Source organism: Diuraphis noxia, unplaced genomic scaffold, assembly GCF_037042655.1.
Source record: "Diuraphis noxia isolate RWA-SAM2 unplaced genomic scaffold, SU_Dnox_SAM2 contig0004, whole genome shotgun sequence".
Classification (NCBI taxonomy): Eukaryota; Metazoa; Arthropoda; class Insecta; order Hemiptera; family Aphididae; genus Diuraphis; species Diuraphis noxia.
This window is the reverse complement of record NW_028301714.1, coordinates 70,397,763-70,412,386: the sequence shown is the minus strand read 5'-3', so window position 1 is coordinate 70,412,386 and position 14,624 is coordinate 70,397,763. Positions and strand designations below refer to the sequence as shown.

The window sequence follows — 14,624 nt, the reverse complement described above, 5'->3', positions numbered from 1 at the left end:
GTTCAGATGCAATCTGCAAGAAGTTAATGCGGCAGAAGGAAAAAAGTGAGAAAAAACCCGACGACAAAACCTGTGTCGTTTCTTGAACACAATCACGTATTTTTATTGTTGTTGATTCTCAGTTTTTTTTTTTTTTTTTTTTTTGTTTATATTTACCAAAACGACCTTATGAACAAGAACAGTGTACCCATCCACAGCTTGTAAATTGCTCGTCGTTTATAATATTTCGGCTCGGTTATTATATTATATTTGTACCTATATGTTATAATATTATTATATTGTTCGCATGATTGTATAATGTTATCTCACGACTTTTGATGTAACTGATTACATAATATGATAATATAATATATAATATATAATGTAATATTATAGCATATTATTATATAATCCACAACGAACTTGTAAAAAAAAAACATATAAGTGATTTTATACACATTTATTCTCTGTGAATAATAGCAATACTATATTATATTATAATTATTATGATATTTAACGTTTTAAAAATACTTTTCAGACTTATGTTGCTCAATTAATTTTTGCGAAAAACTATTCTACTGTCTGTAAATTATCGCACCCGATATAGATTTAGATATTATATACGCGCCAGTTATTATGCATGCATTTGCGTTAACGAAGTGCTTCAAAATTCAAGAGGAAATGATGGAAGTTATTATGTTTAACACTCGCTTAGTCGTGTCGTCTCTTTGTTCTGGCATTCTATCGGCTCGTCAAAGATGCAACTGTTTTGATAATTCTGTGTTACGATTGAAACGGTTCGCCCTGATGGACGGCCCGTGTCGTGAATAAATGATAAACTTTGTTTTTTGTAATCAGGTGTCTCTATTTCTATGTTTTGAAAAGTATATACACGAACAATATTGGGGCTTAGTAAAGCGTCGATTTGTGCCGACCAGACTTAAATAAGAGTGAGTCGACACAATCAGAGGCGCTTGGATATTAGTCGGGTAGCTACCGGACTCTATTTGTACAATTAGGTATAATTTTATGCACAGTATATTATAACAAAATATCGGGTATGATGGGAGCCGGCCGTCGTCGGTACAAACTTAACTAAGCGGTACCCCGACGATGAACCTGGCTCGGGTCGGACAGCTTAATTAAGCGTCGGGATTGGTGATATGTTGGCCCGGAGTATAGGCGGCACAGGTCACGTACCTCGTCGGCAGTGTTCTGTGTCGTGGTCCGGGTCCTCTTCCGACGGAATTTTTGTTTTGAATTTGGCTTGTAGACGGTTTGAAGGTTTGAAATGGACTGACTAGATTTTTTTGCTTTGCTTTGAGGGGGGTGGCTATGCCGTTAACTATTCCAGGCTTATGCCTCTACTAGTGGGGGTGACTAGATTGTCGAAAGCGTCCGGTATTTATACCCTTTTCGACAATCTAGTCCATTGCTCATTGGTCAGCGTTTATTCGTTCAACCAGATCAAAACCACACTGTTGCTTTACCGTTTCCCTTTACTAGGTGTGGTTTTTACCTGTCGGAATGTATTGTTTTGTTCAATCATCATTGTTGGTCTTGAGAAAGACCTTTTTTGTTGTTTTCGTTAGTTTATTCCGTAACACGATCTACAATTATCTATTTTCAAGAGGAACTCGACATTATTAATGAGAATCCACGTAGATACCACGTAGACGGGACATTCAGGTGCTTGAGTACCCATTGAAATTTTTTCCACAAATATTAATTTCAATTTTTTTAATAACTCATAATTTGCTTTAGAAAGAAGTTCATTTAACGAATACATTTTTAATTAATCGATGGATAATATTAATGTTGATGCAACAACAGACAATTTGTGTATATAGAGCAAGTATCGGTATGTTTCGAATAGCCGATGATATTATTTAAGATGTATCATGAACTGTTGTATTTTAACTTAAAAAAACCAATGATTTTTTTTAACTCTTGGTGCTTATATGGATAAGACGAAACCCATACTGTTATGTGTTATAATAATAATATGTATAGTTTAAATGACTTTACTAGTTCAAATCGTGTTGACGTACCTATACCTATAACCTAACCTATAAAGCGTAGAAAACATCACTTGCCCATGGATGCTATTACACGAGGAAATAAAACAAAGATTGATAAAAATTAGACTTTTTAATCGATTATTTCATCCAAAACAAATCTTCTGCTAATATTTTGATCGATCGTAAATTGATATTATATTTTAAAAAAACTTTAAAATAAAAATGGTGGAATAAAGCAATTTATTTTTACAAAAAAAAACACTAAAATTGAACAAGATCGAGAATAGTGATAAGCGTGTTATCTTCTTGTCGTATAGGTGTACCTACAATTTTGATGACGTTGTCAACTTAAATACAATAGCCTCTTCGAATCTATAGTGTATTCTACCATCATTGCATTGTGCACACCGCTTAAAAATTTATTTTTTAATGCGAACGACCGTTTAAATTTTTGCTTTTTCAACATGTCTAGGATGAATTGAAAATACTAAATGGATTTAATGAAAAATCCGGTTTGCTATTTTTCTCGTAGATTTCGTCCAATGTATAATATCATAATAACTGATCTTGATAGATCTCGTAATCCGCAAAGAATCTGCGATTTCTCCCTCGGTCATATATGGCCCATATATAACTCGTTTTTAATTCACAGGATATTGTATCATTATGTTTCTGTAAATATTCTATTCAATAATATCTTATAAACGAATAAAATACGACTGAGCAGTGAGCACGCTTTTAATTTTATTTTTCTCCCAAAGTTTTTAAATTCGCAAAAATTTTTTTTTATAATATTAAGGATTTGTAACATTGCAGGTATTGGTACCTTTAAGTTACCGTTTATGTGTATAGGCGTTGCCCTCAATTTTTTTCATTGTAAACATTTTCCATTTGGTGTTTATCAATTTTACTTACCAACTTACCATAACTATTTTACCATTTTACGTTTTAATATTCAATGTTAATACTTACTTTTAAATATGTGTTATAGCTTATTACTTGCATGATATGATTTTTTAAATTTGTATTACCTAATGTTTTTATTTCCTTTAATAAGTAAACAAGCAACTTTTAACTTTAAATCGAATTAAGATATCCGACAACATAAATGTCACTTGTAACCAGTTACTGCTAAGTTTCGGTACCTATTTTTCATTCTTGTAACTTGCAACTTTCAACCTGTTATAATTTGTCATGTAATTTGCCCGTCTTTAACTTTACTGTGCGTAAGAAAATATATACAAACAAAAATATCCTTCATACACAGATTATGTTTGATTGTCATATTTTAATTCATGTTAAATAAATTATTTGACAACGTTAACCTAATATCTTACTCAATCGCATTCGTTAGAGCTTGTTGAACATTTATATGTGCTCAATCATAATATGACCGAAAAGGTAAAATGTGCTCAATCGTTCGATATTTAAGATAATACACGATCTGGTGTTTTTTTATTTCGCACCGTTAATACATTTTAAATTATTATAGAAGTTATTAACTCAATACCTAACCTATACCTATTCATAAATTTAAAAACAAGACAAAATATAAAATAATTAATGAAAACCTTTTTTTTTTTTTTTACCAAATTGATCAACTAGGTATCTGGCTTAAGTACATGATATAATAATATTATGCAATCGGGTATTTCACTGTAGTGAAGGTCAAAAACGATTTATCACTGATTCAATTCGTATTGGGGTCGTCATAATAATAATTTATATATATAGTTAGATACCTATTGTGGGAACACGCGACGTGCACGCATTAGAATATTGTATATTATACAGGTGCCTTTAGTTTTGACGCGGTCGAATTAAAATCCACAGCATAATTATACGTGTTTTATATTATGAATAATTAATAATGATAGGTACACTTTTTTCGATTGCGGTCGGTGCGTAGTGCATACATTTATCATAATATTATTATCTTTATAATATTCACGACTCAGTAGACACCAATATTGGCGATAAGAGTTATGCTATTTTTCAAATCGAAAACCTTTCATAATCAAAGATACTAATCCGGATATCAGAATATTCCTAAAAACCCTACCACATATAATATTCATTGAGAATGTTCTGCATTGTATTTTCGTAGGACATATTGGTGGTATACACGTGTATCCAAGGGTTACAGTACCTATATATTATAATTTTCCACTAAGAACAAGCTGTAGTTAAAATTAAGTTTATTTCGATTCATTTTAAATAAACGAGTCGTGGGAGTGCTTCCTAGTGATGTGTTGGAACCTACATAAAAGAAAAATGCAATGTGTAAAAGCTTTCAGTGGCCTACCCTCAAACGATCGTGATCTAACAAAAATTGAAATTTCGTCATTAATCCAAATAATACATTCTTTTTTTTTATTATTATAGTTTTAAATTACAACTAATATAGCTCAACAATTATATAGAATAAATTCTTATTTTAAAAATTTCAATATTAAATAAATATATGTATTATGACATTTCTTACGTATACTCGTACATAGTACCTACTTTAAATTTATAATATATCAAATATTGTGTTTTGTTATTTTAATTTTGTACTTCATTTGAATTGGAACACAAAAAAAATCTTAGTTTTAAAAAGTTTATATAGGTACTATTTAAATACTTTTGAGTATATTACAAAACTAATTTGAGTAATTATTCTTATTGCACCTAAACAAATATGTATATTTATTTCCGAACACTCAAAACAGCAAACTACCAATTTAATTTTGATGAATATTGAACTATTTTCATAGACAATATTTAAGTACTTACTAATATAAATCATTGAAATACTATAATCCTAATTGTTTTATTAAAATACTTAATAATTTATTCATTTCAGTGTTTTCGTGGTTTAATCGAGTAATTAACTATTATCATACAATTTCAATTAAATTAATATCCAATGTTATACACATAGGCGTGCGCAGACCTTTTTTGGTAGGTTAGGCCAAACCAATTATGATTAAGATACTTAAATAAGTACTTTAAGATATTTTATCAATTCAGTTTTTAAATCTTTCAATGTATGTAATTAATTATTATCATTGAAAATTGAAATTTTTAATTTTATTATTAAAGTTTTACGATAAAAATTTAACAGGTTGCAATATGTATAACAAGTAGAGTACGGCTCGCAGGGTGGGCTATCACCCGCCTGGCCCACCCTGTGCACAAGCCCATGGTTATACACTATTATACATCAAATATTTTACCAATTTCCATTAGGCTATTATTTCCTTGAAATGACAATCTGTCTTTTCTTAAAAGTATTTCATTTTTTTGGTTTTGCCAATTATTTTTAATATACTCATTTTCCTTGGTTTATGATACATTTTACTTCAATTTTCACTTAGGTACTAATTTGATCAATTTATTTGGTAATCGTTATGAATTGTTGAAATAGACGTGAAATTTACATTCCAGGGTTTTGAATTTTTTTTGAATATATCATGATTATTATAATATTATTAGATTCATCTTCCATTTATATATAAGTAATTTGTATATTTTTTTTATTATTTATTACTATAATTAATTATGTTAAACTTTTTAGAAATGATTATACTATCTGCAGTGTGTAGAAATTATTTACTTGTATATAAATATAAAAAATATTCTTTAAACTAAAAAAAAATTGTTTTTATAGTTTTATGATTAAGAATCATTTTATGTTTAATAAAATTTTACTTTTTTATGTTTTTCGCATTTTGTATAATATTTTGTTTTCTATGACATTTTAGGCCTCAACCACTGGTTAAACTGGCTATTATCGTTCTATTATGTATACCTAATATTGTATTAATTCTTATATTCAAACCAAAATATAATAATTTAATTATATTTATTAATTCACATTTAGACTTTTAATAATAATAATAAATTTAAGAAATGAGTATCTCGTCAAGTACTTTTAAATATCTTGTATTGATAAAAATGATTGGTCATTATTTGCATTAACTTTGAACTGGATCACGTAAATACTGCAACATTTAAACAGGATCAAACAAAGTGTATCCATTCTGGCAAGTATACTGTTATTGTTATTATTATACATTTTTTTACATCTATGCTTTATGGCATATAATTTTCTATTACGACCTTTGAAAACAATATAACATTATACACCTATATTATTATATATTTATATGGTTGAATTGATAGTAAATTAATACCACGGCCACGTAGGCGTACCAGTCTTCTAAATTATTAAAAAATTTGTAATTGTTAGAATTAAAAAAAATATTAATTACACATTAATATTTTTGTTAAAACTAATAACCTATATTTAATTGATGCTTAACCAATAAAAAAAAAATTAATATAAGAGATAACTCTTGAATTAAATTTCGTTTTTAAGTAACTATACCGTGTGTCCGCGGAAACAAGGTACACTTTACCACTCATTACCCTGTACATATTTTTCAATTCTGTTTTCGGGACATTAAATTAGACTATTGGATCTTTAATTTCGATGACTTACAATTTTTTTACTCACGTATTTTACGCATGCGCGTAACTTCACTTTTTTTAAATGGCAACCCCTATTTTGAATATCATTTTCGGATTAATGGATGTTTTTTAAGTAATTTTGATCTAACAACTACTACTCTCAATCCAATATTGACCGAATGAGCGTTTTAAATAATGGAGGGACTTTCGAACAATTTATCGAGTAACTTATGTTAGTGATTTTTGTAAATTGAATTGTAAATAAAAAATGTGTAGTAGAGTTTAAAATAATAAAATTAAAATTAAAAAATAAATGTTAACAAAATAATTTTTTTAAATTTTAAATCGCTCTCATTCGGTCAATATTATAAGTAACTTGTTTAACTAATATACAATTATATAAGCACTGATTTAAATTCCAAAATACAATTACATTAACCGAAACTTTTCAAAACTCCAACTTGGATTGCGGATTTGCCGACTTTTGTATTGACATCAATATGAAAACACTGTTATCATAATATCGTTTAGCAAACTAATGGCGGCCAATCATCTTTGAGATGGCGTATGGCCACACTCTCTATATCAAGGAACTCTAATTTATAGTATATTAAATCACTCGAAAAGGCAGGGGGTTTGTTTTCAGAATTTACTAACGTCCAAAATGTCTGCTTGACTCTCGTCCACGGGATTCATCGCAAGATATTTTATCATTAGTTAACCCTCTCATTTATGCAAATAGCTCGTTTGTTTTAACACTTCGAACATTTATTTATTGATACAAATTCAATTATATTTGTGTATATTTTTCAAACCAAAAAGGAGAAATAATTTAATACAGTAGATATCAAAGTTAAATATATTCATATGCCAAGCCTATTTAATGTTTTTCAAATATTTTTTTTTTCAATAAATTATGATCTACCTATATAATTTTATTATGAAAAAAAAAAGATTTGAAAAACATTAATTAGGTATAAAAAATGTCAAATGCAACGTTCTTATTATGGTATAAACATTATAGCTAGTTGAAAAGGCTTGGTATATGTGTAGTGATCACGTCGCCTACAGGTATCAGTAGTCAAGGATGATGTTTGGAAGGTGACTCTTGAGTTAATTACACAACGTAGAATTCTTCTTAATTAGATTAATTGTTTATTTATTGTGATAAAACATATATTTATTTATAACATGAAAGCTGAATGTAAGTTAAGTATTCTGAATGATAGAATAAATTCGGTTTGATTCGAATATTTTCTAAGTTCAAAATATTGTTTGTAAGAAATTTTTCTAAGTCCAATGAATTAAATTAAACAACAGACTGGCGTGAAGGTGCTCTGGCTAGTCTGGTCAAGTCGCGTCTGAATACAGGCCGTTTCGGGGTCCCTTATATAGTGCTACCCTCTACTCCCCATAGTCTACTTGCTCTTGTCGCTGGTCTCACGGATGTGGTAAAGTTATCTAGATTGACGGAAATGCCACTCGCCCACGTACGAGCTAAATGCGTATCCCATGCGGCTACAGACTTCGATAATTTATATTATTATTAACATTATTATTATTATGAAAAAATATACATTATAATAATACATTATGACATTGTTTCTTGTAACTTTTGTAATGATGCATAACCCCACATCCTGTGCACACCTATCAACGATCTTTCATAGTCGTCTAACCACATGATTACGTGTTGCCCTAACGTTAATGATTTCCACGAAATGCTTTCTCTCTTATAATTACAAAGTTGGTCGCATCCTACCCTATCTTGGTTCGGCTGGTACCTAGTTGACCGTGAACTGGACAATGCGGGACGCTAGTCCATAGCACCTCCCCTCTAAAAAATTGATTTATGTTTTTAAAGACAGAAATCAATCAATCTGTGTACAATATAGTTATGTTACAATAATATCTTCACAAGTTCAAACAACTTGTTTACAATACAATTTTCATTAATTTCATATTTTATGTTTTACATTCAATATTACATATGCATGAAGCCATAGCATATGAACATAATCGTATTTAACTTTTATGAATTCGAAACGTGTGAAATTTTACACTTAAATATTGTATTGTATTCATCGATAATAAATAGATTTTCGTTTATACCGTGGCCGTGCTGAATTGTATTGGTACCTTGTATTCGATCTGGCGTAAGTACTCGGAGCATTTAAATATTATCTTTATTTATCTGATTTAGCTGATCTTCGTCAATCTAAAATTTTAAGTAACGACACTTTACAAACCCTAATTGCGTGTATAAATGTATTATTTTATTTTTGAGATTATCAAAAAGAAAGCACTACATTTCGTCGTTATCATTAGTTGTCCGCGCTCATTTACGAAAATAGTTCATTCATTTTAATTTATAAATATTCATAAGACAAATAAATTAATTATATGAATTTAACTTTCATCGTATTCGTCAAAGTCAAATACAATTTATGACCATGCCTTTTCCATTATAGCTTTTATATCATTATCTTTTGGTTTATTTAAAAAAATTTTTTCGTCTTCGAAAGCTTTGAATGGTTTTAAAGTCGATTATTTTAAATTCGTTGTTCCCAGTTTCAATGCACAATGATTTCTAAATCATGAAAATGTTCAAATTATTTTGTAGTTAAAATATGTGTATATGATGATTATTTTTTATGATACGAATTGAAAATGTAAACCAACGCAATTCATACTGCATTCAAAAAATCTAAAAATATGTGTACTCGAAGTTTTTTTTTCATATCAATCATTAATTAAAAAGTGTTTAATATTACATTAAAAATTGCAAATATACAAAGTATATTATATATATACGAGTACATGTATAGGTAACTTGTTTAACTAATATACAATTATAAAAATACTGATTTAAATTTCAAAATACAATTACTTTAACCGAAACTTTTTAAAAATCCAACTTGGTTTGCGGATTTGCCGGTTTTTGCATTGACATCAATATGAAAACACTGTTATCATAATATCGTTTAGCAAACTAATGGCGGCCAATCATCTTTGAGATGGCGTATGGCCACAATCTCTATATCAAGGCACTCTAATTTATAGTATATTAAATCACTCGAAAAGGGTGGGGTTTGTTTTCAGAATTTACTAACGTCCAAAATGTCTGCTTGACTCTCGTTGGTCAATAATAATAATAACTCTTGGTTCATCGCAAGACATTTTATCATTAGTTAACCCTCTCATTTATGAAAATAGATCGTTTGTTTTAACACTTCGAAAATTTATTTGTTGACATAAATTCAATTATATTTGTGTATATTTTTCAAACCAAAAAGGAGAAACGATTTAATACAGTAGATATCAAAGTTCAATATATTTATATACCAAACCTATTTAATGTTTTTCAAATAATTATTTTTTTCAATAAATTATGATGTATATAATATTATTATGAAAAAAAAAGATTTGAAAAACATTAATTAGGTATAAACAATGTTGTCAAATGCAACGTTCGTATTATAATATAAACATTATAGCTAGTTGAAAAGACTTGGTATATGAACATAATCGTATTTAACTTTTATGAATTCGAAACGTGTGAAATATAAATATAAATAAAAATATAAATATATACACTTAAATATTGTATTGTATTCATCGATGATTCAAATTGTTTTGTAGTTAAAATATGTGTATATGATGATTATTTTTATGATAAGAATTGAAAATGTAAACCAACGCAATTCATACTGTATTCAATAAATCTAAAAATATGTGTACTCGAAGTTTTTTTTCATAGCATGGGTAGGTAATTGCCACAGCAGTTCGTGTTCGGTACCACTGACAATCATTACCTATATATTCCTGACAACAAGCAGACTACATGCATGGACCAAATATTATAAACTTCTAAATTCTTAAATAATTTCTAAAACAAATGTAAGCTAATAGATAATTATATATTGTGTACATGATTACAATATTTTATGCATAAATATATAACTGTATTAAAAGGCAATACCTCACCCAAAAGAAATAAAAACTAACGGAATAATCGATACAAAGCATAGTATAATTATTAAACCAGAATTTCAATATGTAGGTATTACCAAAAATCGTAAACAGTACACTACGTTCACAGAAACACAGTTACTGAAATGTACCGAAACAGAACTTTTTACTATTTGTCCCGAATTTCAACCTATTCAGCACGAGTCAGTTAAGCAACCATGCGAAATTTCATTATTTAAAAATCCAGACACAGTACCGAGTAGTTGTGAAACAGGAATAGTGATATTATCAAAAAACGTTTTTCATAAATTAAAATATGTAAACGTATGGATATACACAACAAACGGGGAGACCTTAACAATTGCTTGCCAAGGCATAAACGAACCATATATAGTTAAAATTAAAAAACAAGGGTTAATTAAATTAAACCAAAATTGTAGAGCTTATGGTGAAAACATAATTTTAAATCCAACTAGAGACATAAAATCGAAATATTATGTTAATTTCATACCACAGATAGGTTTGGGAAAGTTAACATTCGAGATACCTGATAAAATAAAAAACCTACCAGACATGAAATTTACTTATGACAAGAATAAATTAGATAGCGTGCATACCATGGCTAAATCGTTAAATGAAGTAGAAGGTTTGATAGACGAGGAAATTTTAAGACAATCGGGTCACGAAGTAAATGACAATAAACATTTGTATTTAGTATATATAACGATCGGATCAGTACTATTTTCTATGTTACAATTATTCATATATTTAACATATAAATGTCAATGGGGCAATTTGGAATCATATAGACAATCGCGTTACGGAACAGATAGAGAACCAAGAAATAGAAGTAAATTCTATATGGAAACACCATGTGCAGAGATAAAAGAACATACAAATGTGAGTCCACTTATGGAAAATAAAAAAGTAAAAAACGATCCGCCGATGATAAAATGTTAAATAATAGTATAAGAAATAATAACTGAGTAAAAATAATAATAATAAATTTAGAATTTTAGAACCAAAATATAGATTAATTAGATAATAACTAGCATTGTTCGATCCTTTTGCCCAAAATTGATTACCGCCGGACGGTCTTGGACATGGGTATGATAACTGACCGCGCTCGGTCACTCGCGTTGTTGGCAGCACTGACGTGTCCGTCGCCCTGGTCCATTGTAGAGTAATATAGAGGTGGCGTTTATTCTAAAAAGTTGTGGTGATTACGACGTGTTATCACCACTTACGCTAGCGCGTCCGTTTATTATTGTCGTTACCATTTTGTTCCTAACATTGAATTATTTGTACTTGTATTTTTTGTCTATGTTCCTTGTATTATTCACTGCGTGAATTATTTTAACTTATTTTATTTGTATATTTATGCTCTTTGTAACGTCGTCCGCGACGATTTTTCATACGCGTTCCTCCCACCGCGCGCAAGGCGCGATAATTTTTTCGCCGTTACGGGCTCGAAGCCACCATCGCTCGCCGTAACGAGTCTCTCCGTTTTTTGCCACCGAAACGCAAACACGTCCGCGTTCTACCTAAATTGCACACCGCCTTTACCCTCACGACTTGTGAAGCTACCCGATCATAACGCGCGTGTCGCAATTTAGATTATATAAAACTAGTGTACGTATCGTGTCGATCAATAAAACTATTTATTCGAAATATTTAAAACTTGTCGTTGTTCATATACTTTTTAATTAAAACCTTCTGATTTCCGTTCTAAAAAATAGTGGTCGTTACTTCGTTAGGTGTGACAGTCCGATCACGCCCACGAGCACCACAAAGTGTATCCAAAAACGTAGACTCAAATTACAGTATAACCATTTCATACGGACTAAAATATTGTACAGATTCAAACAGTATAGGCAATCTATTCAATTATAATTTACTTACTGAACCAGAATAATTATCGCCATAATTCAAAAATCAGTTTTCTCATAATGACATTACTTATTTCTTTATATATTATATTATATTATATACTAGCTGACCGTACATAAGATAGGACAGCAAATTAAATAAACATGCACCATCTCTTTTAATATGTACAACAATGTGAGGTACCATTCACCGCTCACATTTAAAAACTCTAATGTCATATTAAAAGTTTTTAATAAATTCAGTTTATGCCAATTTATATCAACTCAAGCGGTTTACCTCACGAAAATAACAAACCGAATAATATGTAATTTTATTTTAACAATAATAATAAAATGATAGATGTAACACATAAATCAGGTTGTTATAGCAACCATTTAGCTAGGCATTTTAAACAAATTTAAATACACTTTTATTTGATTTAATTTAACAAACTTAAACTGCAATTGAAATATCAAATAAGTCACAAATCACAAATCACAAATATGAAATAAGTAATAACATTAATAACAATTTAACAATACGAAATTCGAATTTTATTATATTCACTATCAACATAACAGCTAATGGTTATCACTTTTTGATGTAGTTTTCAGCGCAACCTAGTGAGAAAATATCGAGTTACTAGACACATTTTATTTAGTATTGGCTTCAATTCGGTTAACAGTCGTCATAGGGGACGCCACCTCTATATTACTCTATGCCCTGGTCCGGGCAACGACGCGTACGCCGCCGCTAACGGTAGTCGCGGTTGTTTACGTTTTGTTGTGTGTGGTTCTGTTCCGTTCGCCGTTGCATATTATTCACGTGCTCTCGTGTTAACGGCCATCTTGCCAAAAAGTGTGCGCCGCACACTACTAAATTACTGCTCTTTTGCTATTGCTATATTAGCATATTATAAATTTGCTCAATTTATCCGTCGACTTTATCGAGCTCTCGACCGAAGTTATTATCTAACGTTCCGGTGTACAACACGACGTTGATCTGCGTGTGAGACGTTCCGGTGCTCCCCGTGATTCAAGTCATTGAAGTCTTCAGCCCAAGATACAGCCGCTCCGCCTTCAATCGACGACCCACCAACAGTTCAGCTGAGTTACAGCCAGTTCCGCCCGATATTGAGTGCTCCCTCAGAGCGGTGTTCCCCGTCCCCTTATTTTGTTGTTTATTATATATATGTAAAATATATCGATTGTGTTGTAACTATAAAATCACTGTCGGTTATTATTATAAGGTGTTACCTACTTCCCACTAGGCTCCAGAGGACCGTGTGCCCGACGACAACCTTGTTAAAAGGCTCGTTGGCACAAACAAGCATATAAGCCATTATATTATAAATATATAATTATTCACTTAAAAATAAATATAAATTATATAGAGAAAATTTATTGTAACAGAAAAAGGTCACACAAGTTCGTAATAATGGAATTTTTTCAATGGTGAATAGGACGAGCATGATGTTGATATCAGGGGCAATATCAAACAGTTTGGACAAATGTAAAGTACGAAAACTAGAAGGGAGACCACTCCTCTTGCCACTTCATGACGAGGTACGACCAATGAAAAATCATGAATTACTGTTGGCCAAGAAGGAGATAAAAAGATTATTTAAGTGCAAAGCGGTTTTGCAAAACGCTTATCTAGAACAACTAGACAAAAGTTTGAGATCAACGTTAGCAACGATGCGTCGGGCTCGACAGCCTGGAAAAGACAAAACTGACGGGCTGGCGGCGAACGGCCCAGCGCTGGACTGCCGAGGAGGGGGTAAGCCACCTCGTGAGCTTCGGCATTCGAGGCGCAGCTTTGGGAACTTCTGCTGAAACTACAGTGGCGCGAAAACGCGTCCGTGTTCGAACAATTTTGTAAATAATAAATCAAATAACTATTTAAAATTTATTCAGCAAAAAAAATTGAATACAAAATACAAATGTTATACCATTACATATATGAAACACAAAAAAAAAACTTAATAATACCACCCATCATGTACTAACCAACTTTGAAAGTTTCTTTTAACTTTATTTTGTTTTTATTGTTTTGGTGTAGTTGATTATATTATATTATGTATATTTTATTAAGTGTATCAGAATCTGCACCTTTTGGTTTTGATATATAACAATGATCTTTATTTATAGATGATATTATATCATTGGTATCCACAGTATATTCAGAGTTTGGGCATTCTTGTATATTATTTATTTTTTCATTCTTAAATAAAATATTGTATAAATTAGTTAGGATTAGGTACTAGGTACAAAAATTCTTAGAGTTTATGTTGTTATATTATTATTTAACTTGTCATAACGTTAT

The 14,624-nt window shown here is 30.2% G+C and overlaps 1 protein-coding gene across 1 annotated transcript in view; it reads left to right on the top strand.

The window, feature by feature from the left end:
• LOC107169535 (uncharacterized) overlaps positions 1 to 686 on the top strand; it is a 101,642-nt gene extending 100,956 nt beyond the window's left edge. Inside the window, exon 15 of the mRNA XM_089226592.1 lies at positions 7 to 686. Within this exon, the coding sequence (XP_089082718.1) occupies positions 7 to 86 (80 nt within the window). The 3' untranslated portion in view covers positions 87 to 686. The remainder of the gene's footprint in view (positions 1 to 6) is intronic.
• Positions 687 to 14,624: the final 13,938 nt, after the last annotated feature.